This window comes from Panicum hallii, chromosome 5, assembly GCF_002211085.1.
Source record: "Panicum hallii strain FIL2 chromosome 5, PHallii_v3.1, whole genome shotgun sequence".
NCBI lineage: Eukaryota > Viridiplantae > Streptophyta > Magnoliopsida > Poales > Poaceae > Panicum > Panicum hallii.
In genome coordinates, this window is record NC_038046.1 from 58,488,429 (window position 1) to 58,511,950 (window position 23,522).

At 45.6% G+C, this 23,522-nt stretch overlaps 4 protein-coding genes across 5 annotated transcripts; 2 read left to right on the forward strand and 2 right to left on the reverse strand.

The window, feature by feature from the left end:
* Positions 1 to 677: 677 nt before the first annotated feature.
* Positions 678 to 3,473, reverse strand: LOC112893934 (plastid division protein PDV1-like). Its single transcript, XM_025961467.1, has 2 exons — positions 3,032 to 3,473; positions 678 to 1,559 (listed from the first exon to the last, which is right to left on the reverse strand). Exons 1-2 carry the CDS (start codon positions 3,320 to 3,322, stop codon positions 1,068 to 1,070), a joined length of 783 nt encoding a protein of 260 aa, XP_025817252.1. The 5' UTR covers positions 3,323 to 3,473; the 3' UTR covers positions 678 to 1,067.
* A 2,643-nt stretch (positions 3,474 to 6,116) lies between these two features.
* On the forward strand, positions 6,117 to 9,717 carry LOC112893373 (mitochondrial carrier protein MTM1-like). 2 transcript variants are annotated; one of them, XM_025960662.1, is made up of 10 exons: positions 6,117 to 6,390; positions 6,649 to 6,690; positions 7,029 to 7,157; positions 7,244 to 7,303; positions 7,503 to 7,673; positions 7,942 to 8,041; positions 8,260 to 8,351; positions 8,472 to 8,621; positions 8,810 to 8,868; positions 9,281 to 9,717. In XM_025960662.1, the coding sequence occupies exons 1-10, from the start codon at positions 6,247 to 6,249 to the stop codon at positions 9,411 to 9,413; spliced, it is 1,080 nt and encodes a 359-aa protein (XP_025816447.1). In that variant the 5' UTR covers positions 6,117 to 6,246; the 3' UTR covers positions 9,414 to 9,717. The 2 variants fall into 2 exon arrangements, with proteins under 2 accessions (XP_025816447.1, XP_025816449.1); XM_025960664.1 differs by having other exon boundaries at positions 8,813 to 8,868.
* Positions 9,718 to 10,052: 335 nt separating this feature from the next.
* Positions 10,053 to 11,846, reverse strand: LOC112893374. The gene is made up of 5 exons (XM_025960665.1): positions 11,587 to 11,846; positions 11,338 to 11,452; positions 10,748 to 10,812; positions 10,580 to 10,666; positions 10,053 to 10,495 (listed from the first exon to the last, which is right to left on the reverse strand). Exons 1-5 carry the CDS (start codon positions 11,719 to 11,721, stop codon positions 10,259 to 10,261), a joined length of 639 nt encoding a protein of 212 aa, XP_025816450.1. The 5' UTR covers positions 11,722 to 11,846; the 3' UTR covers positions 10,053 to 10,258.
* A 3,484-nt stretch (positions 11,847 to 15,330) lies between these two features.
* On the forward strand, positions 15,331 to 19,078 carry LOC112893372 (indole-3-pyruvate monooxygenase YUCCA2-like). The gene is made up of 4 exons (XM_025960661.1): positions 15,331 to 16,530; positions 17,931 to 18,179; positions 18,266 to 18,388; positions 18,485 to 19,078. Exons 1-4 carry the CDS (start codon positions 15,778 to 15,780, stop codon positions 18,674 to 18,676), a joined length of 1,317 nt encoding a protein of 438 aa, XP_025816446.1. The 5' UTR covers positions 15,331 to 15,777; the 3' UTR covers positions 18,677 to 19,078.
* The last annotated feature ends 4,444 nt before the right edge of the window (positions 19,079 to 23,522 follow it).

Genomic DNA, 23,522 nt, shown 5'->3' on the forward strand with positions numbered 1-23,522 from the left:
GCTGCTAAATTTGGGCCCGTTTCAGAGGATAGCCTTCGTGGTCGCTCACGGCTCCAACACGATTTCATGCTCGAAATGGAACACGATGCAATTTGTTGTGGGTGAACAAAACAGAAAGATATGTAATGTGCCTGCGTCGCTGTGATCATCCTCCTCCAGTGGCGGAGGACCATGGAGGCAAGGTATGGCAACCATACCTTGTTTTTTTTTTACGGTAGTATATTTCTCTTAATCCTTAGTTTCGATCAGTTAAGTAATGAGCATTTAATAATAGAGAAAAGTAGAAAAAGAAGTAGCCCTCCTCAGCGGTTGTAGAAGTGGGCAAGTGGTCTGTTAGTTATACATCCGCGTGATAAATAGTAAGTTTTGTTGCTCGAAGATCGATTGACTCCGCCATACCTTACTTTTTATCCGTCCTCCCCGCCACTGTCCTCCTCCATGGCCGCTTCTAGATGGCCCGGGATTCCGGCCCAACCTTCCCTACGAGTGTGAAATGAAAGCCCGCTATGCTTTGCCAGGGTAGCAAAAGCGGAAAGATCCGAACAACTGCTCCCTCCATCCCATGAAGAGTATATGAACTTCTGTCGGGGCCAAGGAACTAATTTACTCTAACATAACATGATAAACAACTGGATAGAGGGATTAGACGTGCAGGTACAGGATACAAAACAGTACTCTGAAGTGCACAATACGAGGCTGGCAGAACCTGAGACAACATAGCAGTGTAACAGGTTCAACAAAACATACCTCAGGACATCTACACCAACAACACCGACAAGCAAAAACTCCTGAGCAAGGCAGCATGTGCCAGTAGCCCAGAACAGTCGGATTTGCCCATATATAGGCAATCAACCAACACCAAGCACAGCAAACATAACGATAAAAGGTTTTGCTGCCTAAAGGGATACAGTTCACAATTACAATCAATCGAACGAGCAATAGAGAGCCACTCACCTAAACTGATCTGAACCTAGACCCACAGTTCGATGATTACCTAGAGGACAACACGCGAGAACAACCTTCTTCAGCGATGTGTCCGAGCAAACCATTTACAAGCAACGGATCCCTTAACCTTTGGCTCGTGACACATCAAGATGAGCCATTGTACTACCGCCACGGGATGTCCCCAACCGCGAGTCATTGATCCTCCTGTAGGGGTAGTTACAAACTGGTGGACTATGTGCCCCAGAAGCTAACCGACGCAGCTGCAGCAGTGTAACGATGCCAATAGCGAATGCTGCACCGTTCCCTAACGCACCACCCAGATTTTTTATACTGAAACTGCTCCCAGCTATAGCAAGGCTAGAAGAAACCATCCGCGCAAAGAAATTTGGACCTTTTGCCACGTCATTGGAACTGTCAGCACACTTCTCAGGCTTGTTTACTGACAGAGAAGGCCAAACATCCTGGTAGGCATTGCGGACAAAGTCAGATGCCTCATCTATGACTTCGTGATTATTCCCATGGTGCTCTTTTAGTCTGATTGCAAGCATGATGCGACTTTGCTCCAACCTTGCTAAGGCAAATTCCCGTTCAGCTTGTTGCTGCGACTGCACAGCCTGTGAAAGAGCACAATGCTTGGTTATAACGGAAATTAGAGTATCAATCATGATATGTCGTTACAATAGCCCTGGAACTACTGACAAGCATAGCTTAACTTAGATGATCATGATGATTGCATCCACAAATATTAAAATGTAACATATAAGATAATAAAGAAAAGTTTGCTGGTAGAACTCGGAACTTCGTATTTCAGAAAAAAAAATACAGAAACATCTGATATTTGATATCAAAAACTGCAATTCAAATTGCTAAGGAAACTTAAATAATGAGAGTGAGTACGAGTGACTTCAGATAATGATAGCAAACAGTAAACAAGAGAAACACAGCAAAAATTAGAGACACCTGTATATGAGGATCGAGGACGAGGAGTGACTTCACATAATGTTAACAGCAGTAGACAATAACAACACCAGTGAAAATTATCAACATTCAAATGTCATGTGAATTATCTTATTAGACAGACTGTAGCAGATAACTGACTCACGCTTTAATATTTTCAATCAAAAAACTCGATCAGAAGGGAAAGACGTCCCCACTGACTTTGCTTTAAGAAGGGGACAACCGAAGCCTAGCCGGGGCAGGAACCTCACCAGCGTCTGCTTCTTTGGCAGCCTGGGACCCATCTGCATCCGTTCCACAGGGAGGTGGGCACAAATGCAGCACCCAGGGTTTGAGCCCTGGGTGGGTGGCACCTCTACTGGATGCACAACCACTGAGCTACACGCTCATCTGCTTTAATATTTTCAACCAGATTGCTAGATAGCTGATAGCCAACCCCTGGCTTTAAGAATTCCAATCAGACTACTAGCTAGCTGATAACCAATCCAGGCTTTAAGCATTTCAATCAGACGACTAGATAGCTTCCTTATCTGCTCCTAGAGATCTGAAGTGCTTCAACTACACGATGGCGTAACCCAACCATAGTAGACATTTTCGTTCATAATCATGATATGCATATCCCAATCCCAATGAGTTTACGTAGCCAATCATTCGAATGCTGACTGGCCTCAAACCACCCAATATGACGCATGAACTTACACCACTTCTAATTCCACACAGGTTGTTTTAACAAGGCCTAGATAAAAGATGTAACACAAAGTTTCTGAATCTTCACAATTCAGACAAGTTGCCCAGCTACCTATTTGTGAGGTATAAATTGCCCAACTACTTGCGGATCTGACTATTTGCAATTCGTCCACGGTAATTTCACTCTGAAATATGCAAAATTGGCACCACAATTGACTAGTATGCAGTAGCATTCTTAACAATCGCTTCACAGTGTAACTCCACCTATATCGACCGTGGCTTGGATACACCGGCATTTCCAGAATCCTGATTTAAACATCTCACTAGAAAAATTCCCCACTCCGGAAAACCCGCACTGGAACAAATTCGCAGACCGCATATCACTCGCGTAAATCAGAGATCAAACGGGTGGTCTTGGAAGTGGGGAAGCCAGGAGACTCACGAGGAAGCACTCGAACTGGTCCTCGAGGTCCTCGAGCGAAGCGCGGATGGCGTGGAGGCTCCGGGCCTCCTCCGCCAAGGCTGCCAGCGCCGCTGCCTCGTCGCCGTCGCCGAACGCGGCGAGGCCCCCTCCCTTGACGTAGACGAGGCCGGCGGGCCTGTCCCCCGCGGCGGCGCGGCGGCGGACGGCGCGCAGGAAGTGGGCGCGGGAGAGGGCGTGGATGGCGTCGCTGACCTTGTCGTGGAGGTCCCAGATGGTCTCCAGCACGGCCTCCACCTCCTCAGGCCCCATCCGGAACCCTAGGTCCAGAAGGTTCTAGAACATCAGGGGAGAGGGGGGTGGGCGGCGGCGGAGGAGGAGGCGGCTCGCGGTCGCCGTGGAGGTTTCGGAACGGCTTGGAGGGAGAGCACCAAACTTTGCGGCGCGGTCTTCAGGTTGCTTTCGTGGCGGCAGCGCCTTGTTTTCAGCCGAGTAATTGCGTTTTACTGTTACCGCAGGTTGAAAGTGTCAGCTCAACTAACCACCCAGTCCACGCTAGTAGCCCTGCCAGTTCGCCACCCCAAAAAATTCTATCGATTCAAAAACGAAAAAGAAGTCATACCAATTCAAGTATTTTTTCTAAAAAATAATGTATGTATTCTTCCGCACAATAGTTTTTTTTTTAAAAAAAGACTAGCACCGAAGCAAAATCCTCCGACGCTAGCATTTTAAGGCTTTTGAGACCTAAGGTGTAATGCACTAACCGCTAAATCTCTTTCCGGACAATGGCTTTAGCTTTCAGCATAAACAGGGTTAATTGTAGCTAAGTCCAGGATACTAAGGCGAATCTCAATAGGTTATCATTGTTGTACAGTTACCAAGACTAATAACCTGATAATTATGCTGGAAGAGTATCAATGACACTTCTCTTTATCCTAGGAAACTTCTCCTCCTCTCTTCTCGTAAATAAATTTCTTATAAATAATTCTATTATATTGATAAATTTGCTGATATAATATAATATTTAATGCTCACGATACTTGTATATGAAATACTCAACTTGTCAACGTATTTCGGCCTGACCCAGCAGAGGATGGCTGGAGAGAAACCAGCGCGGCGGAAAGGCCAAGCCAGAGCGAAAGCCCATATAAGGCTAGTCCGACCCAGATTGGCAGATTGCGGCAAGCCCAGCCCGCCTGAGAGTCGAGAGCTTTCCAGTTCCCATCCCATCAACGGCCGCCGGCCGCCGGCCGCCGCTGGTTTTCTTTCTTCTCGCCCAAGCCGCCGCCGGCGCTCGCCCCCTGTAAAAACACCGGAGCACGGGAGCAGCACGCCAAGGCAGCAGAGGCGCGGCGATCCCTCACCAGAACCCGCCCCTCTCCGCTCCCCCACATCGTTGGTTGGCTGTCCGGATCGGCATGGAGAAGACGACGACGACGCCGAAGCCGGTCTGCGCGCAGGAGTCGCTGGCGCTGCTCAACTGCGTGGCCGCGGTCCCGTACGACCGCGACAGGTGCCTCGCCCTCGTCGACGCCCTCCGCGACTGCATCACACAGAAGGTGCTGCTCACCTCTTTTCGCTTCTTCCCCCTGTTCCTGAAAGAATTTGTCCTCAACACAACCTAAAGCTCAACTGCATTTCATCTCTATTTTCTTTTAAGTTTCTTTTTGGAAGACTGTTTTCGGTGTGAACGTACTTGAAGATTGAAATGTGAGCAAGGCGATCTTTCCGTAGTCGATGGAATGCTAACAATCTAGGGCCTATTTGGAAAGGAATGATTGGTATAGGAATTGTCAGGAATTAGTTGAATTTCGTCCTAAATCCTGGGATTCTGGATCCACAAAATCGCTGTTAGGATAGAGTGTGGGCAAGTATGGACGCAATGCTAATGATTGAAGTGAGTGCACTCTAGGAATAGCAAGTAGTAAATTACTAACTTTCCAAGCGGAACAATCTTGTTTAATTCCAACTTGGTTTCACCTTGGCATGCTAGCTAAGAGTGTCAGAAGTGTGTCTCTCTGTAGAACTATCTAAATGTGTCCGTATCACCATATGCAGGCGTGTAATGTTGTTTTCTGGCTTTTATAGTTGGAGCTTGGAGTATATTAAGCATCGTTTCTGAATAGATCTGTCAAGTATTAACTTGCGTGGTAATTGCTAAAGGTGGTTGATTAGAGTGGTATCTGATGAATGATGATGTGGTCGGCATGTCTGCTTTCTTGTTATTTTCCCTGATATATTTGTTGTCTGACAAAATGATGCAAATAGCTAATGCGATTTTAGCTGGAGTAACATTGTTTCATCAGGAAGTTTTCTCAATATCCTTCCTCTGTCGCCTTTGTCAAAATGCAGAGAGTAAAGAAGTTTTCGCTGGCCGAACCAAGCTCCAGCACCAGCACTGAAGCTCCAAAGAGCGATCCGAAGCCCTGAAGAAATACTAGCGAAGAACGTTTTCGATGGCCATGGCGTGCTTGATACGATTACGAATGTAACCACAGCGTTAGGTCTGTCAATCATTTTGTTGAACCCATGTAGAAGACTACTTTTGACTAAATCTGTCAGATGTTGATCGAACTGTGTCATGTCGGCACGATTCGAGCAGAGAAAGACCGATGTAATGCCCCTGGGTTGGCCGTTATCCCGTTGCAATAAGGAGGGCATCCGCAGCTGTCGATGATTCCGGTTTCAGCTTAGCGTCTGAAAGACTGAAACAACCATATGAATCTCACAGGTAGAGAGGTCTCATCCTTCTCTTTGCTCTGTTGCTTTGATTGGTGAAAGCATTGTCTCTGTGTCTATGGTGATGAGTAGGCTAGATGCCTTGCTGATCTCTGTCTGCCAGGCATATTCCTGCAGTGCAGGTTCCAAGCAAAGTCATCTTGTTAACCTCGAGTTTGTCTGATTTCGTGACCATTACGTTGACTTTGCATCTCTGCAACCATTGGAGACCCTTTCTCACCGGCGCAGCGGCGATACACGCAGGCAGGCAGCGAAGCAAACACGTCGCCGGGGGCGTGGCGCGCGCCAGGGGATGCCACACTAGTCGCTTCTTTTCTTGGAAAGTGCACGCGAGGAGAGGAGCCGAGCCGAGCCACGTCCACCTGTTCTGCTCTGCTCTTCTTCCCTTTCCCTCCCTCGCGACTTCCTCCGCGGCCGCGCGATTCTTGCGCCCTTCCTTCGCTCTCCCCGCAGCTAAATTACGGTTCCGCCCCTGGCCCCGCACCGTGTCCGGGGTCATGGAGCAAGCCTCGGGGTCGGGGCCCCCTCCGCCGCCGGCGCCCGCGGCCGAGCGAGACATGGGCTTCGCCGAGCGCTCCCTCGCGGCGGCCGGCGCGGCCGTCGTGTCCGCCATCCTCGTCAACCCCCTCGACGTCGCCAAGGTGCGTACCGTCGTCTGGTCTGGTGCCACCGCAGGCCCCGCTCTCCCTCACCCGCGCACCTCGCGCGCCCGTGGTTGCGACTTGCGTTGCGTGGATTCTGTAGCCGCCGCAGCGTTAAGCGTAGTCGACCAATCGCGTCGAGGTCATCGCTGAATTTGAATTGGGACGTGCTGTAGAGAGATCATCACTCAAAGAACTTCGGATGTGTAGGGATGCTTTTTGTGATTGTGTTGATCCGGTCCTCATTTCGTATTGCAGACTAGGTTGCAAGCGCAAGCTGCTGGAGTTGTCTATAATCCTGTAAGCACCCACTTCTCATGCACACATAGTGGTCTCGCAATTCGATGGATGAAAAACTTCTTTTTTGAAGGATGGCGATGGATGAAACTGCAATGCCAAAATGGCAGAATTTCTATCTCGCGCCTTACTTTGAAAAAAGAAATAAAAAACTTCTTAAAGTACTTTAGGAAATAAACTATTTTTCTTAACTAGGAAGTTTGTAATTATAAATTGGTTCTTCAGTTTTCTATCAGATTCTAGTAGTTCAAGATACTTTTCATGTGTTTTCCAGAAAAATCATCTGTCAGGTGAACTGTGCACTTGCAAAATATTTATTTTCTCTAAAATACATTGCTCAGATATGGTCAGATTTTAGGTGCTATCCATCATGCAGCACTGGTGGGATCAATGGTTTTGGCCCATCTTGCAGTCCTGAATGCTTTCAGTACAGGGGAACTATGGACGTGTTCTCTAAAGTTACTAGACAGGCAAGTGCTTGCTGAGGGTCTCTCTTCATTGTTGGTTTCCCCTTTTCTATAAATTGTCTGTTTTAATTATTCATAATCATCTGCAGGAAGGATTATTTAGACTATGGAGAGGTACTGGTGCAAGCCTAGCATTGGCCGTGCCAACGGTAAATCTTTTCTGCTGGTCATTGTTTGTTGTGTACCCTGCAGTATGAATCTACTATTCAACTACATGTCAGGCGATAAGGCATATAGATCGACGTAGCTATAAACATTAATCTTGCAGGCCACATGTTTTGCAGTATTCATATGTGCTCTCATTAGTCATGGCTTAATTTTTGTTTTCTTTTCTCTTTGCTCCTTCAGGTTGGAATATATCTACCTTCTTATGATTTATTGCGCAACTGGATTGAAGAATACTCGGATCATAATTTTCCACAACTAAGGCCATATGCCCCTCTTATTTCGGGCTCTATTGCACGATCTCTGGCATGCATAACTTGTTCGCCTATTGAATTAGCAAGGACACGTATGCAGGTCAGCATCTTGAAATTTTATGTGAGGTTGTGTATTTGCATTTGAATTAAAATAACGCCGCAAAGAAAAGAACTGAAACCTCCAATTGAGTGTACTCTGCTTATAATTTTGCTCGAACTGTCTGTCAAACGTTTACTTCCTGGGCCGTATGGATAGTCCGGGGGGAAATTGTACTTGTTCCGTAAACAAAAACTTCAAAATTATCTGGTTGCAGCATATTGCTACCTCCCATTCAGCACACAAACGTTTTCCTTGTTTTGTAATTTAGGCCTTTAAAGAATCAAATGTTGGAGGGAAACCCCCTGGAATGTGGAAGACTTTGCTTGGTGTGCTTTCATCGAGACAAAGCATCAGTAGCCCTGAAAACTGTATGTACTATGCTACTTCACTATTTTTTAGCTTGCAATTGACAAAGCATAAATTTATATTGCCATAACATTTCAAGACACTTAACAATTTATCACGTCTTCTGAACCATATTATCTGTAATGCTTGAACATATGCGTACATATGAATCTTGGAATTGCAGAATTACGTCCTCATTTGTTCTGATTACTAAGCTATGTACTTTGGAAATTGAAAATAGTTCGGGGATACCACCTCCTATGGACTGGTCTAGGAGCACAACTAGCACGTGATGTCCCCTTCTCAGCTATATGTTGGACAGTTCTTGAACCAGTAAGATACTGCTTAACTGATGCTTTCTATGTTATACTTTGGCTTAAAAGAAAGTTTCGATTTAATAAGACCTGTTGAGACAACCTTCTTTTTTTCATCTTCCAAATGCTTCTTGTACAGACTAGAAGACACTTGACAGGATTAGTTGGTGACAAAAGCAATGCAGCAGTTATATTGGGGGCAAACTTTTCAGCAGGATTCATTGCTGGGGTTATCTCTGCTGGTGCTACCTGCCCTCTTGATGTTGCCAAGACACGCAGACAAATAGAGGCAAGTGTGGAGCTTTAAGCTAGTTTCCAGTTTATTTTACCTTTTTTTTTTATCAAAACTTTAAGTTTTTCTTGAAACTCTTACTATTTAGTTAAAGTTTGTTTTTGCTCTTTTCATTCTAAGAACTTGGAATCAGGTAGTGACAATAACTAACTACTCCCTGAATTCTGTTTTTTTTTTCCTGACAGAAGGATCCTGAAAGGATATTAAACATGAACACAAGGCGCATATTGTTGGAGGTTTGGAGGTACTCATCTAACCTTCTCTTATATATGTTGGCCTCATCTTGGCTGGTCCTGGTTTGTGGTACAAAAGCAAATATTTTGCATCTGTGCCAGTCCTTAATGAAAGAGAAAAGCCTTGTATGTCTGTGTTCCAATGCCAAAGTAAGCTTCACTTGGGTTCATCACTGTATAAGATGAACAAGTGTCTGTTCGTAATATAACATTGATGACTACGACCTTGGTTGTCAAATCACACTCTGATGTCCTAATTATGGCGCAAGTCGCTACCGTTACTGCCTCTGTATTGTTTGTTATTGTACAAAGCTGAATATGTCAAAATCCTTTGTCATCGTCATTACTGTAAATCTCCAGCTTGGTTCATGATTTCTTTACAATCAAGTGCAAATAACACTTCGGTACTGACACTTGGTGCAGGAAGGAAGGTATCAACGGTCTGTTCAGGGGTGCAGGCCCTCGTATGGGACGCGCAGGGCCTTCGGTGGGCATCGTCGTCTCCTCTTATGAGGTTGTGAAGCACATCTTGCACAGAAAACATGCGCAGCTATGATGAACTCTAAGAGGTCGTCGTGCTTAGACCTGCACACCAGCTGAAGCTTTTGACGACATACGATTCTTTCTTCTTCACCTACACGCGAACTAGATCGCACCTTGTACTCCGTTGAAGACTCCAGAGTCTGTTTTACGATTGCCTGATTTCCTTCTCAGGAAGAAGAGATAGGAATGTCGCCCTTCTAATAAAGGGGCAGAATGCCCAAAATGTTTCTCATTACATACCTCTCCACCTGTATATCAATTTACACTACAACTGTTTCTTCATAAATATCAGGTCGTATCATAGGCCAATCAGATCATTTATGTACCCATTGCCATGTGGTTCAGCAAATTTCACGATCAGTACGGCCAATCAAAATGCGACTCCAGTATATGAGTATGGTGAAAGAGTTGGGAACGACGCTGTATATAGAGACGCTGACGACTATCAGCCTGAGTTAACTAAACAATATATGGTTTCTTCCTGCAGCATTGCTGACTAAACATTCTTTTCAATAGATAGTATCATCGTATAAACATGACAGCAGAAACATATAGTCCTAGGCAGATGGCGGTCAGATAAGCAAATTGTAGTAGCCCAAAATAGCAGTTTGCAGACATCGGGCATCAGGTACACGGGCACAAGGATAAAAGCTGAAGCAAACACGACTTTGACGAATTGCAGCCTCGAGGATTACATCGGTTTAAGTATTGCTTCCAAGATTTTTTTTTTGAAATAAACTTGCTTCCAAGATTCTAGAAGAACATGGTACAATATCTTAATGCCAGAACGATTACAAGGTGTCATCTTAAGTTTCAGTCATCTGTCTTAATACAAAACTGGTTAAAAAGGTGTTTTCTTCAACGCCTCTTTCCTCTGCCTCCCTTCTGTTTCCCCTTTCCCTTGTGCTTGCCCTTTCTCATCTTTGGCTCCGGTGCATCCCTGCCTGATGGTTTTGGTGCCGACAGAAGATGCTTCACGTCTAGTATACCATTCTTGAAGTGTCCTTCCGTGGCCCTGAGAACTCGGTCCTCCGGTCTGGTCTTCTGAGCTTTGCTATTCTTGTCTCGCTTCCTAAAAATCCCAAGTAGCTTTTCCTGCATAGAATTCTCAAGGTTCACTACTTGTGTACGTCCTAAATAACAAGATATAAAAAGTGCAACAGATAAGCAGTAGAATACCTCTTCAATTTTCTTCAACTCTCTTTTCTTCTGATTCTTAAGAGCTGGCTTCGCTACACTTAAAGGTATGCGGTGTTTCTTAACGGCCTATTGCGGACAAGATAAACACTGAGATAATGAAAAAGTTTCGAGCCAGAATGCCTAGAGGTAAAAAACAAGAGAGATTACCTTTCCACCCAATTCGACCACTTTACGGTTCTCGATTTTCTTCCGCTCCTTAAATGAAGATGCACCTAAAAATGAAGCATCAAATGAATGATTGTACATCAGTAAATCCTTGAGATCTAGATTTAAGTATTTGTGGAAGATAAAACAATACAGGGAACAAGTATAGATAAATTGAAGAATGACAAAACCACATAAACTGAAATCAAAACAAGAAACGGCATTATCTTCTTTCCTCAAGAGTCAAAAGGAACATCAATTCTTAGTTTACAGCCACATATGGTCACACAAGCAATCATATTCTTAAACAAAAGACTGTAGTTTAGTGCCAACTCCAGAATAAGCTGCTAGACTCACCCAATCTAGGTTTGAGAAAAATAGACGGCAAATTAATTTAGATGCACTAGTTTGCTGCTTCGGGGTTTTCTTGAGCAGTGCAACAGTTTGGTTTACAAATTGTTGTCACCGTAACCTAAAATAGTTGGGAAGGCAAGCTATTGCTATCCCAACATTAGATGACAGAATGGTATAAACAAGATATGAGTAAGAAACACATGTCAATTTCTGTGTATGTGCAGTTATAGAGTAATTACCAAAGAGCTCAACATCTTTCAACAGCTTCCCAATATCAATGTCAGGCTCATCGTCAGATGTGTCCGCAGATTCCTCCAAAACTGGCTTCCGATACATGTCCGAGAGACTCGATCCCTAGAGAGGAAAAGTGAATCTTAGGATGCCTGAAACAGAAATTGCTGGGTTCCTACAGTGAACGTGGAGGAACTGCAGCACCAATAAAACACGGATATTTCAGAGAGAAGGCACGAGAGGGAGAGGAGACAAACCATGAAGCTGTGCCACTCATTGCTGGCGGACGGCGCCCCGGGGCGGCGGGGCTTCCGGGCGCCGGAGGCCGATGGGTCGAAGACCACCTCGGCCGGCGCGTTGACTGGCGTCGGCTTCGGCCTCCCCTTCACCATCCTCTGGTCCTCCTCCCTGCTCCCCCTAGTCAATCCCCCAACCAATTTGTTCTTCGAAAAAAAAAAATCCTCGAACCAGTTTCAGGTAACAGGGTATCTTTCTCTCTGCAACGGCGAGACGCCCCGGCGGCGCAGCGGGGAGGAAGAGCTCGATGGAGGGGCGCCGAGAGGTGTGACGAGTTGGGCTGATGGGCTCCTTTTGGGCTGTTAGGGGGTTGAATTGGGCTACAATTAGGCCGTCAGGTGGCAGCACGCAAATGAGCCGGCCCACCCGGCCGAAGAAGAGTCCTTCTGGGCCATCGCATTCTTTTTCCAAAGGAGAAAAAGAAAAGAAAAGGGGAGGAGGAGGAGAGGAACAACCTTAGCTCCTGATTCAAATAAAGACAATAAAGGAAATGAAAGCTTTAGTGAGTGGGCAACTACTGAAATCTCAACAATACATTTTCTTATGCTGAAAATGGACAGGTGTTGGTTGCCATTGTTTGCGCGATATTTGTTGAGAGAGAATTCTCTTGGAATATTTAACAAAAGACAATCTTTTGAATCTAAAAGCCTCCCATTTGTGTCCATGTAGTCAGTTGGTGGTTATGTATGCACATAGCTTAATTTCCACTATCCTCGTTGCTGATTCCTCGGAGGGCATATATTTGCTTGCCTACAACAAATCCGCATTTCCTTTTGTGCTGCACTTGCACTAGCTCAGTTTGGTAGGCCAAAGCCCTAAATCAATTGCAAGTTGTCTTCTTTATTTTACTACTTTTAGAAGTTCTCCCTCTGGTGACAAAGTTAGTTGCTAATTAATCAGCTAGTACTACCCTAGCTCTTATCTTACTCACTTTCATTCTCCCATGCATGTTACACTATCATTGGAATATATAGGGCCTAGCGAGCTAGCTAGGGTTCTAGGCCACTTTTAGTGTAATTAGCTACCACATATATATATATATATATATATAGCTAGCAGAGACATACTGCAAGTACAATGTCTAAGCCTTATAAAAACACATCCTTGAGCTGGAGCTGGGTTAAAAGCTTGAAAGTAAGATGCCTAGCTAGCTGCTTGCACCTGCTTACTACTTTTGTAGCTTTGTGTTACACTTCCATGCATGTGTGATTCTCCACACCTCTAGCTAGGATCCCTAATTCATCAGCCGCCTGATATGATGCTAATATAGTAGGAGTACATGCTGAGAAGTGCAGCTTTGCTTTTGTCATGCAGGTGCTGCACACGAACAGGATCAGTAGTAACTATGTTCAGAATGAATAGCATAATTGTTTTCTCCTGATTGTGCCGCATAAACTTTTCGCCAAACTCCGCACCAAGAAAATATGGTGCGCAGCAGGAGCACTATATATATTATACAGGGCCTAGCTAGCTGCCCGTAGTCGTAGATTACTCAGAAAGGCTAAGCGCAAGCGCATATGGGGCCTCTCCCCATGCTCAACTCGATCTTTCAGAAATTAGCAAGATAGGCCTCTCTGAGATACACACACATAAATAAAGCTCTCTGATGTATGGATGGAAGTGGGCTAAATGATGTGCAAGATCATGGGCATTTTCTCTGATGTTGGAAGGTACGGTTATAAAAGTTTATCAGTCGGAATTCGCTTCGCTATCAGCATGATGGAAGCTTCATACTTGTGTTTCGCAAAATATAAAGCATCATTGTCTGATCATGATAGATACAGTCATGCAGGGTTTATTAGTTTATCTGTGCGAGCAAGATACATATCCATACCATAATTCTGCTGCAGGTATGCCAATTTTAAAACATTTCTATCTGTTGTGCACCAAAAGTCGAAATTCAAAAACATTTCATACATGGTGATAAATGAGTAGCGAATTATTTCTTTTTTGTCAGCGCTGCTTATTAGCGCAGTGATCATGTCGAATTGTTGCCAGGAATCAAGGCAGCCAGGGTGCATATTTGTCTTTTCCATTACGTACTAACAAGTGTGCTCCTTAGCTAATTAATCTCTGTAGTGATCTGACCTCGGGCAGGAGAAGAATATATAATGTCAGAGCAACATCATACATAATCTACGCTGTCGATAGATCGATATGATTACGAGCATATGTAAAAGATGCATATATATATATAGAATGCGAGAGGGTCGTGTGATCCGTTCCATTAATTCCATGCAGATCGATGCCATTGTTTTGCTGACGGTTGGGGCCATGGATGCAGCATGCTCCTATACCTAACTCACTCATTGCAAATTCCTTTTCCCGGTTTAGTTTAGCACAAGATAATAGTGCGTGGTTAATTGCACGTACGGCCGCCCACCACACTATGCATCTTAATCTGATTAGCGAGGCAGGGTACTTGCATTGTGAGGGAAGCAAGAATCTAACAACCTCATGACATCGAATTGTTAAGTACAATCTGCTGGGGATCGGAATGTTCTCTGTACGGCTTCGTTCTTACTATTTTGGCTTATTACGTGCATGCGTGGTATAGGACAGTTTATAGCCTTCTTAAGATTTAATTACAAACTTTTTAACACTGGAATATATAACTTGAGAATAATGAATGGAACTGTCGCAGCGCGCTTTCTAATTTATTCCTTCCCACTCGTCCATTTTTGAATTGCTCAGTGAGTAAAGTTCCACCTGTGTGCGTTATTTAGCGCAAAAAAAAAAGGGAAAGAGTCATCAGCCACATCTCCCAAAGTAAACGAATAACCCTAGTTTCATTAACCCCATAGGTCAAAGCTTCAAGTATGGGCCGATCGACAAATAAAGTAGCCTGCTTTTCTCCTAAATCGATGTAGGAGTATTCGTTTTATTAATTGTTTGTACTGGTTGTATGTAAATTTTTGACATGCAAATGGAAGCTTTTGCGCTGTCGAATCGAATAGTTACTTTTAATTTGGCACATAATATAGCAAAAGCTCTGATTCGCAACCGGCCGGTCACAAACTTTGGTTTAATTATATTTGGGGATGAAACTAATTCAACAACCTTTTACTTCATCCTATAACGAATTTTATCATTGCAAATTAAAGGCATCACGGAATCGATGTCTGCGAAAAGTCAAACTTGATAGCTTAGTTTGCAAGGGACCGAATGTTTTGCTCATTCTATACCCTCGCATGCTACTGATTGGTTTGCTCATTCTAAATCCAAACATTCCCCTCTCATAGGATGTTCAAGTTTGGTACCACCTTTAATTTGCACGACCAACTTTTCATTTGGAGGCTAGCTACTTTATAAAAATGAATGAGATAATTTCACTTTGATTTGATTTCTTTCTTTCTTTCTTTATAATAATAATGGAAGGTTCTCAGCATGCAAGGTGGCCTCATCAATCTTTTGAGTGAAAAAACACAATTATCATATCAATGCATGCATCTTTGCGAGTAATGCGGTGGTGGAATGGAAACAATAATATGATGAATGAATTGTTGCTGTGGATAAGTCCGGCCTATCCGTTTGAATGAAGAGGCCGGGCTAAATATAACGTAACGGAGCGATAGGGATGGAGCTCGTGTTGATCCACCACTGCCGCTCGTTGCCTGCATGCATTGGCTCTGCGGCAGGCAGCGCTGGTGAGCAGCCGATCCTGGCATGTGTCCTCGGCCTCCTCCTTCCTCGGCGTCCTCTATCCGGCCGGCATGGAATAATCAGATTCCAAAACCGGTTGGAATATTAACCACCGCTCCCTACTCCCCTCCTTCCCGGCTAACCACTAGTGCTGCGGCCCTGCCCTGCGACGAACACCGGATAACGAGGCGGGCGGCATCCTTCCTCCCTTAGCTTGCTTGTATATATATATAAGCGCGCGTCTCCTCCTGCTGCGCTACTTCATTGCAGATCCATCCAGCTCCTGCCTCCGATCCTGCTATCCATCTTTCTCTATCTACATACCTGCTCATCGATCGCCGGAGAGAGCAGCAGCGGATGAGGGAGGGATTATTGATTATTATTGTCCTAGCAGTTTGATACTTTGATCATCGGAGCGAGCCAGGTTCCGCCAAGCCTACGGTGCGTGGTTAGCGAGCGAGCGAGATCGCCGCCGCCGGCCTGCTTCCAGTACAAGATCCATCCACGACATGGACCGCTTCGCCGAGATCGAAGGCAAGAGGGCGCACGACCCGCTCTACAGCCCGCGCCGCGCCGCGAGGGCCACGGCCACCGGCTTCCCCGTCGGCGAGCACGGGGAGGTGTTCGCGGGGCCGCTGATCGTCGGCGCGGGGCCCGCGGGGCTGGCGGTGGCCGCCTGCCTCACCATGCGCCGCGTGCCGTACGCGCTGCTCGAGCGCCACGGCTGCATCGCCTCGCTCTGGCGCCACCGCACGTACCGCCGCCTCCGCCTGCACCTGCCCAAGCGCTACTGCGAGTTGCCGCTCATGCCCTTCCCGGTCAGCTACCCCGAGTACCCCACCAGGGAGCAGTTCCTCGACTACCTCGAGGAGTACCTCCGCACCTTCGGCATCCGCCCCTTCTTCCGCCAGGAGGTCGTCAGCGCCGAGTTCGACGGCGAGTTCTGGTGCGTGCGCACCAAGGAGGTCGTCGCGGCCGCCATCGACGGCGCCCAGCAGGAGGCCGTCCTCAGCACCGCCACCAGGGAGTACCGCTCCAAATGGCTCGTCGTCGCCACGGGCGAGAACGCCGACCCCGTCCTGCCGGAGATCGACGGCCTCGACGGCTTCAAGGGCCAGGTGATGCACTCGTGCGACTACCGCAGCGGCGAGCCCTACCAGGGCAGCAAGGTGCTCGTCGTCGGCTGCGGCAACTCCGGCATGGAGGTGTCCCTCGACCTCTCCAACCACAATGTGCACACCTCCATGGTTGTGCGTGACACGGTGCGTGCGTAACATCGATCGATCATATCATTATAATATATATATATATATTTAATTTCTCGTAGAACAAAGATCATCTGTCCATTAATAAGACAGTAGAGCTTATCAATGGATCATCATCATCATCATCATCTTCTCTGATCGATCTTCCATTTAATTTGTTTTCATGCCTCCGTCCTGTTCCTGTTTGTGATTTGGCGCCTTTTCATCTTTAATTGCTTTAATTTGTTGGTTGGTTCCGATGGAATACATACATATGGGTTTAACTAATCATTTGCAATCACTAGCGAAAGAATTCGATAATTTGAGGGCTAATACTAACATTAGCGAAAAGACACACGCACAAACGAACAGATTAAACAAAGGCGATATTTGCATCTTTCCATCTTTTCCGTTGGTGCAACTTTTTCCCCTTTCTTTTTGTTCATGTCACAGCAATGGCGCCGCATGATTAATAATAAAGCCTGGATAGATGCTATTATATTAGCTACTACGCGTGGTCTTAGTTGGCATCACACCTGATCTCACGTGTTCATACACTTGGATTCCCGAAGCACAATAGTTTTCTGGCTAGCTAGCTAGCTTCTCATCTCACCGCATGTGTTAACCTTGCTTTTCTTTTTCGAGTAAAAAAGCACGCACGCACGAGCTAGATGCTAGAGCCCCTGGCAGCATGCCAAGAAAGAGGCCGTGATTCTCCAAGGAACTTTCTTGGGATTCATGAGCATGCGCTTGATCCTTTTCAAGGAATAGTAACAGGGAAAAAAACACCCTAGGTTTGCTCCAAGACAGTTGTTTGCATTTTCAAAAACCACTAGCAAGCTCAATTAAGTTAGCCAAATAAATAGGAGTACGACCTGATTGTAAGCCATATATATTGGTTAACGAACAATAGCACTAACTTGTGCCGTTTGGAATATGCTGAACGGTCAGCAAGAAAACTCTTTGGGATTGGCCTCATAAGCTTTATACTATTCCATCTTATTGGAATGTGATTTACATACCATTACTAAAACTACCTTGATGTCGATAAGCATATGCATATGGAAGCTGCACCAAGTGCTGTTGCTGCTCCCACGCACTTTGCAAAGTTGTACTACAACCCAGCAAGCGCTATCTTGCAACTAACACAATAGCTACAAAAGGCATGTTAGCTCCAAGTGTTTGGGCCCCGAGACTACCTTTATTTTCCTCCCTTTTGCTAAATTGCTTTTTAACTTGCATCCTATGTCACGGAACAAAACAAAAACAGGAGCCACTTCGATTTGCTCCCCCTTTCGGTGTTAGTTTATAGTATCCCAGATAGATGATCATTTCTTCAACTGATTGTAACTGTAATTGTTGCACTACCAACTCTTATACGAAGTATGAAACCAATGTATCTTTTGTGATCTTTCCAGGTGCACGTTCTTCCAAGAGAGATTATGGGGCTCTCAACTTTTAGGTTGTCCTTGTGGCTCCTCATGTGCCTGTCGGTCCAGACAGTGGATCGGCTCCTCCTCCTGCTCACACGGTTCGTGCTAGGCGATACTGCACGCCTTGGCATTCCTCGACCTAGCATGGGTCCGATGGAGCTAAAGAAAGTTTGCGGGAAGACACCAGTGCTTGATGTGGGGACTATTGCCAAGATCAAGTCTGGAGACATCAAAGTAATCAATAAACCCTTTTGATATAGATAATAAATACTTTAATTGCATAGCCTCATATTATTGTGTGCGTGTTGCACATTTGTCAGGTGCTTCCAGGAATACAGAGTTTCAGTGAACACGGTGTGGAGTTTATCGACGGCAAGACCGAAGATTTTGATGTTGTGATTCTTGCCACTGGTTACAAAAGCAATGTTCCTTATTGGTTGAAGGTATATCATATCATATGAAAATAATATATTATAATCAGTGCCATTTTTATTTTGATGTAAACCAAAGATTGATTATTGATCTAATATTATATGTAGGAGAATGAATTTTTCTCTGAGAAAGATGGATTTCCACGTAAACCAAATGAATGTAAAGGAAAGAATGGCCTCTACGCGGCTGGATTCTCAAGACGTGGACTCCTTGGCGTGTCCATAGATGCCACGAAGATTGCCGATGACATTGCACAGTGTTGGAAGGACATAGGGTACGAAAAGCACAAGACCAAATGATATCCAATTGGTTTATGGATGAGGCCAACCCTGTCTCGATTCAAAAATTTTGTGAATACGTGTACAAGTCTATTTACGTATGATTCTAACTGGTAGATACGCTAGGAAAAAAAATACTAAGCGATTATCTATCAGCATACTCAAATAGTTGAATTAGGCTAGTACATGTAGTATTTTCCCCATTATTTCCATATTGTAAATAAATCATATTTAACCATTTTTCACCTTTTAGTTTTGCTTAACATTAGGGATTCAACAAAATAGGACTTGAACCTGAGAGACTTGAGAGGGTTGATTTGTTTTTTTCCCTATTCTTTTTCGGAAAGATTCTTTTATTTTGGCAATTGATGTAAGTTATTTTTGTAAGTGTTAGTTGTAATAGATAGCATTTATCATTATATTCTATGGATATATTTTTATTATTATTTCTGTATTTGTTGTGAAAGAATTATTGTTTAGTCTCTCTATGCCTCAATCCTCAACATATCAACTTATGTGATTATATATTTGAATATTTAATTAAGTACAATCTAATTCCTTTTGTGACTATCTATTGATCATTTGCGAAAAAAGCACATTATACCGAAAATAATCCTCTCCTTCCATAATAGGTAAATAATAAATAAAATTCATATTTTGTGATTACATAGAATTGGTAAAAAAATGGTACACTAAAGTTAAATAATATCTGAAAAGTAAGTGTGCACCTCTAAGGGCGAATCATAAGTCGATTATATATCATCATCCCCTATAACTTTACAAAGGATCAATGTTTTGCATAATATCTATGTCACTTTAGATATATTAAAGTTATAGAATACTTTGAAAATCAAACTTTGGTTGGATGGGTGACAACCACGCCCATTAGGCAAAGTATCTTGGGCGTATTAAAAAATATAAAAATAAGTACATGATTACTTTATCTAGAATGAGTTGAAGCGATACGCATGTCCATCCTTCTATGATTATACTTATTTTGATCTTTATTATACATATCCCGGATTGATTTTGATATTTTTATTTATTAATGTTTATAATTATATCATCATCAATTTAGATAAAATTGTATTCTAAATTAGCATCATACATTATCACTGTTGTGTTGTGTATTTAACATGTACACATACAAATATATTCCATGGCCGGTTCCTATTCTATACGAGAGCATATTCTTTATTGGCTTACATATTGTCTGTATGCAACCTTACTCCTAAGTTTTTCTAGAGTAATGGTTCCATTTCATCTCTACTTTTACATTGCTCCTATGTTGCTTTCCACTTTGCAAGTTTTTTTTTTGTCTAGGTAGCAATGCAAGTTGGTGTTCTTATGTGCCACACATGTTTGTATTTGACGTCCATGTTGTAATGCCTACCTAATTTTTTTTGATACATCATCAGTCCAATATTACTAATAATGGTAGCACATTCTCTATCGTTTTGCCTTCAATTTTTATGTGTCACAAATTATTTTGGAAGTACATTTGATATAGTGATAGCGGTAGTGTGAGTTATGATTTCAGAAGATATGTGATGAGAATGAGCCAAGTGAGCCCATTCGTAGTTGCAGACTATATAGTGCGAACCGTATCGGAGAGACTTCCAAACGCAGAAGTCAAAGTCAGGTAGCTGAAGCTGGATGGGTTAAAAGGTTTTAGCGAACTAATGACTATTTAGTGCTATCATGTAGCTACCTATTATATGAGTAACAAGAGTCTACATATATCCTTGCAACGTCAATTTTTCTACGGGTGTTCGGTTTGTATCGCTCCAACGGTCTGGCTCGAAAATATCAGGAAGTCGCTTTTAATTATCACTGCACAAGCATAAAGTCGTTGCATAGTGCATGCAGATTACTATACCTTTCAAGAAGGAAACTGGCTGTAGCCTTATCTAGATTAGAATGATCGATCAGCAGCACTGACGGTAACGACATCCAGTAACCGGATATATGCATTGCATGGGCACATACACATGCCACAAAGAAAGCATGTCCTTGCTCTGCAGACGAGGTAAATCGTGAGGAACACTCGATTCTGAGGCGATAGCGAGCCGCACTGGATTCTCCACCACGCATCGCCGTCGCAGGTGGTGCTAGTAGTAAAAGCTGACCACACCGGCCGTCGTTCTCGCAGGAGTGTGTAGAAGAGTACTTGGGTCGCCAGCCATGGAATTCCATAATTGTGAGAATCGGAGCCCCCTCGCTCCCCGGTTGATGATCGAGAGAGAGCGCGCGGTGGGCCAAATCCGATGCAAGTCGCGACCGAGCTAGTGCGGCGGCGGTCCCCGGCCGGCGGAACGGTGACACGCATGAACAGGAGTGGCCGAGAGCGGAGGCCAAGCGGAACGCGAATTCCTCCGGCGGGCCGATCCGATGATCCGATCCTTGCGTGATGCCCCGCGCGCGCATCGGTCGTCGGTCGGTTCCGATTCATGGCAGCTGCTAGAGTGCCGGGCCATGCAAGCCGAGGCAACTAACGCAAAGGAGGAGCGAGGCCGACCTGACAGATGCGCGCGTTTGGTTGGTTCGTCAGACTAGCCTGGCTAGATGCATGCAACAGATTATGTTTGATCGATTGTATCTGTTAAGTCTGGTTGACAAGAGATGTTGTTTGGTTGCCTGCTGTGAAGATATGTTGCACGAGACAAAAGAAGTTAAATAGTCATCACATAATATTTATTTTACGTACTTATACTATAATAATCTTTATTTATCTTATTATTATTTAAAACATATTAATATCATTTAATACATGCTAATCGTTGTACTAATTATATCATTGGTGATGCTAATCTCACGCCGTGCGAGCCAGGCCCGCGGGAAACGGAAACGAAACTCGTTTCTCGGGAGCCATGCTCAGACAGGCTCTGATCGGCATGCAGGCAACCGAACGCAGCCTGGCCAGGCGAGGCGCAGGGAAGCAAACGCGCCCCTTTTGATCCGCCGTCGCGCGGCCCGCGGCGCCCACGTGATGCCGTCGCATCCACCGATGGGGGTTCCCGCCTTCCCGGTTCCAATGCCACCGAACGAGCTGTGCTTGGAAGTGGTGATCGAGATGGCGGCGCGCCGGCGTTGATGGGCTGAGATGGCGGCGCACCTGAGGGCTGGCTTCCACCTCTGCACGGTGGTGCCCCTTTCATGCCATGTGTGCAGAGAGCAGCGCGAATGGGACGGACACCGGTGGATCCAGGACAGCAGTACTGACCAAAGCTCCGGCGTCTCAATAGCTAGCTGCGCCGGCATATTCATCGGCATTTCCGGAGGATGGATACACATGGGCCCCGTGTGCTTGTCTGCCCCTGAAAACGACCTCCATTTCTAGGAGCGCGCACTGCAGGCCATGAAGCAGCACCTTCACTCGCTGCTCCTTGCCAACAGGCAGCTACCGAAACCAAACACTGCACCAAGGCCGGACAAGTGGTAGTGTGCTACTGAGTAACGCCGACCGATACGAAGCACTAGCTAGATCTTGTCGTACGGCGGCGGTGTCGACCGAGTGAGCAGAGCACACTGTCCATCATCCGGATTTCGGACGAATGTGCAGTGCATGGATCCTCTGGAGCTCGACTCCGATCCGTGGACGACGCCGTAGTGGGCAGCAGAGCCAGCGGGCCGGCCACGCCGCGGCCGCCCGATTGGCCTCCGCCGCTCCTGCCATGTCGGCCGCCGGCCTTCCCCCACCTACGTGCGCGCGCAACTTACCCTGCCTGCTAGTGCACGCGGCCTGCGGCCCTACAGAATGATGGGCGCCATCGCGTCCGGCCGTGTCGAGACCGGTGCGCCCGCCCGCCATGCCGGCCGGCCGGCCCGCGGCCGGCGCCGGCGGCTAGGTTTGGGAGTTGGGGCGCCTGACGCGGACGCGTGATCCCAGCCTGAGATGATGATGGCGGAAAAAGGCTCGCGTCTCCGCGTGAAAGGGGGTGCCTTTTGCCAGGGCGGGCCGCGGGGGCGCGCGTGTCCGGTCATTTCGGGGCGTGCAGGTGGGCGGCGCGTCCCGTCAGCTTTGGCGCCCGCCTCGGCGGGTCTTCTCGGCACCTCATCATTGCAGCGGCGATGGAGCTGCATCGGGAGGTCCATCACATCGCCGTCGTCGGCCGCGGCGATCCGTTTGTCGCTGTTTAATCGGCTGTCCACCGGGTGAGGAGACGCCGAGTTTAGAAATTTGAACGTGGAACATAAAGATTGGATAGGATCGGGCCGCAAGATGCGTAACACTCTACGTTCTATACGGTGGTTTGTATTGTCTTTGGTGTAGGATGACCTAGAGATCGTGTTTTGAGAGAAGTCCCTGACCTCCCTTATATATCCGAGAGGCTAGAGTTACAAAGATACTAACCAACACCCGCTGAGGAACTGTACTTGAACATATCTCGAGTAGATTCCCTCTGTATCGGTTAGCTTTATCTCCTATTTAAACGGAATAAATAAGAAATAAATAAGATAAATAAGAGATAAGACGGACTTAATCTCTTAGACCTTACGTTATGCACCTAGTCCCGTGGCCCCGGGTGTGACACCGTCGTCTCTCCAACGGAACCACCAACAAAAGATGATGGGATCAGGTTTTCGCTGCGATGCGTTTCTGCCTTTGTGGCGGCGCGGCGCAACGACGACACGGTAGCTGGCCCAAAGAAAGCCCACCACATTTTCCCCGGCCCGTATAACAAAGCCCACCAAAAGGTCTGGAAATGTAGGGTTGTCCCTGAATTTATCTTGGGCCGTTCTTCTCCATTGTTCTCTGGTTCCTCATATATTTCTCATTCCCTCTACTTTTAGGCTTTCTAATAAATTTTCAGGAAAAAATTTTAGATTCAACCAAATTTCACAGAGCTATATCGAATTTGACCTT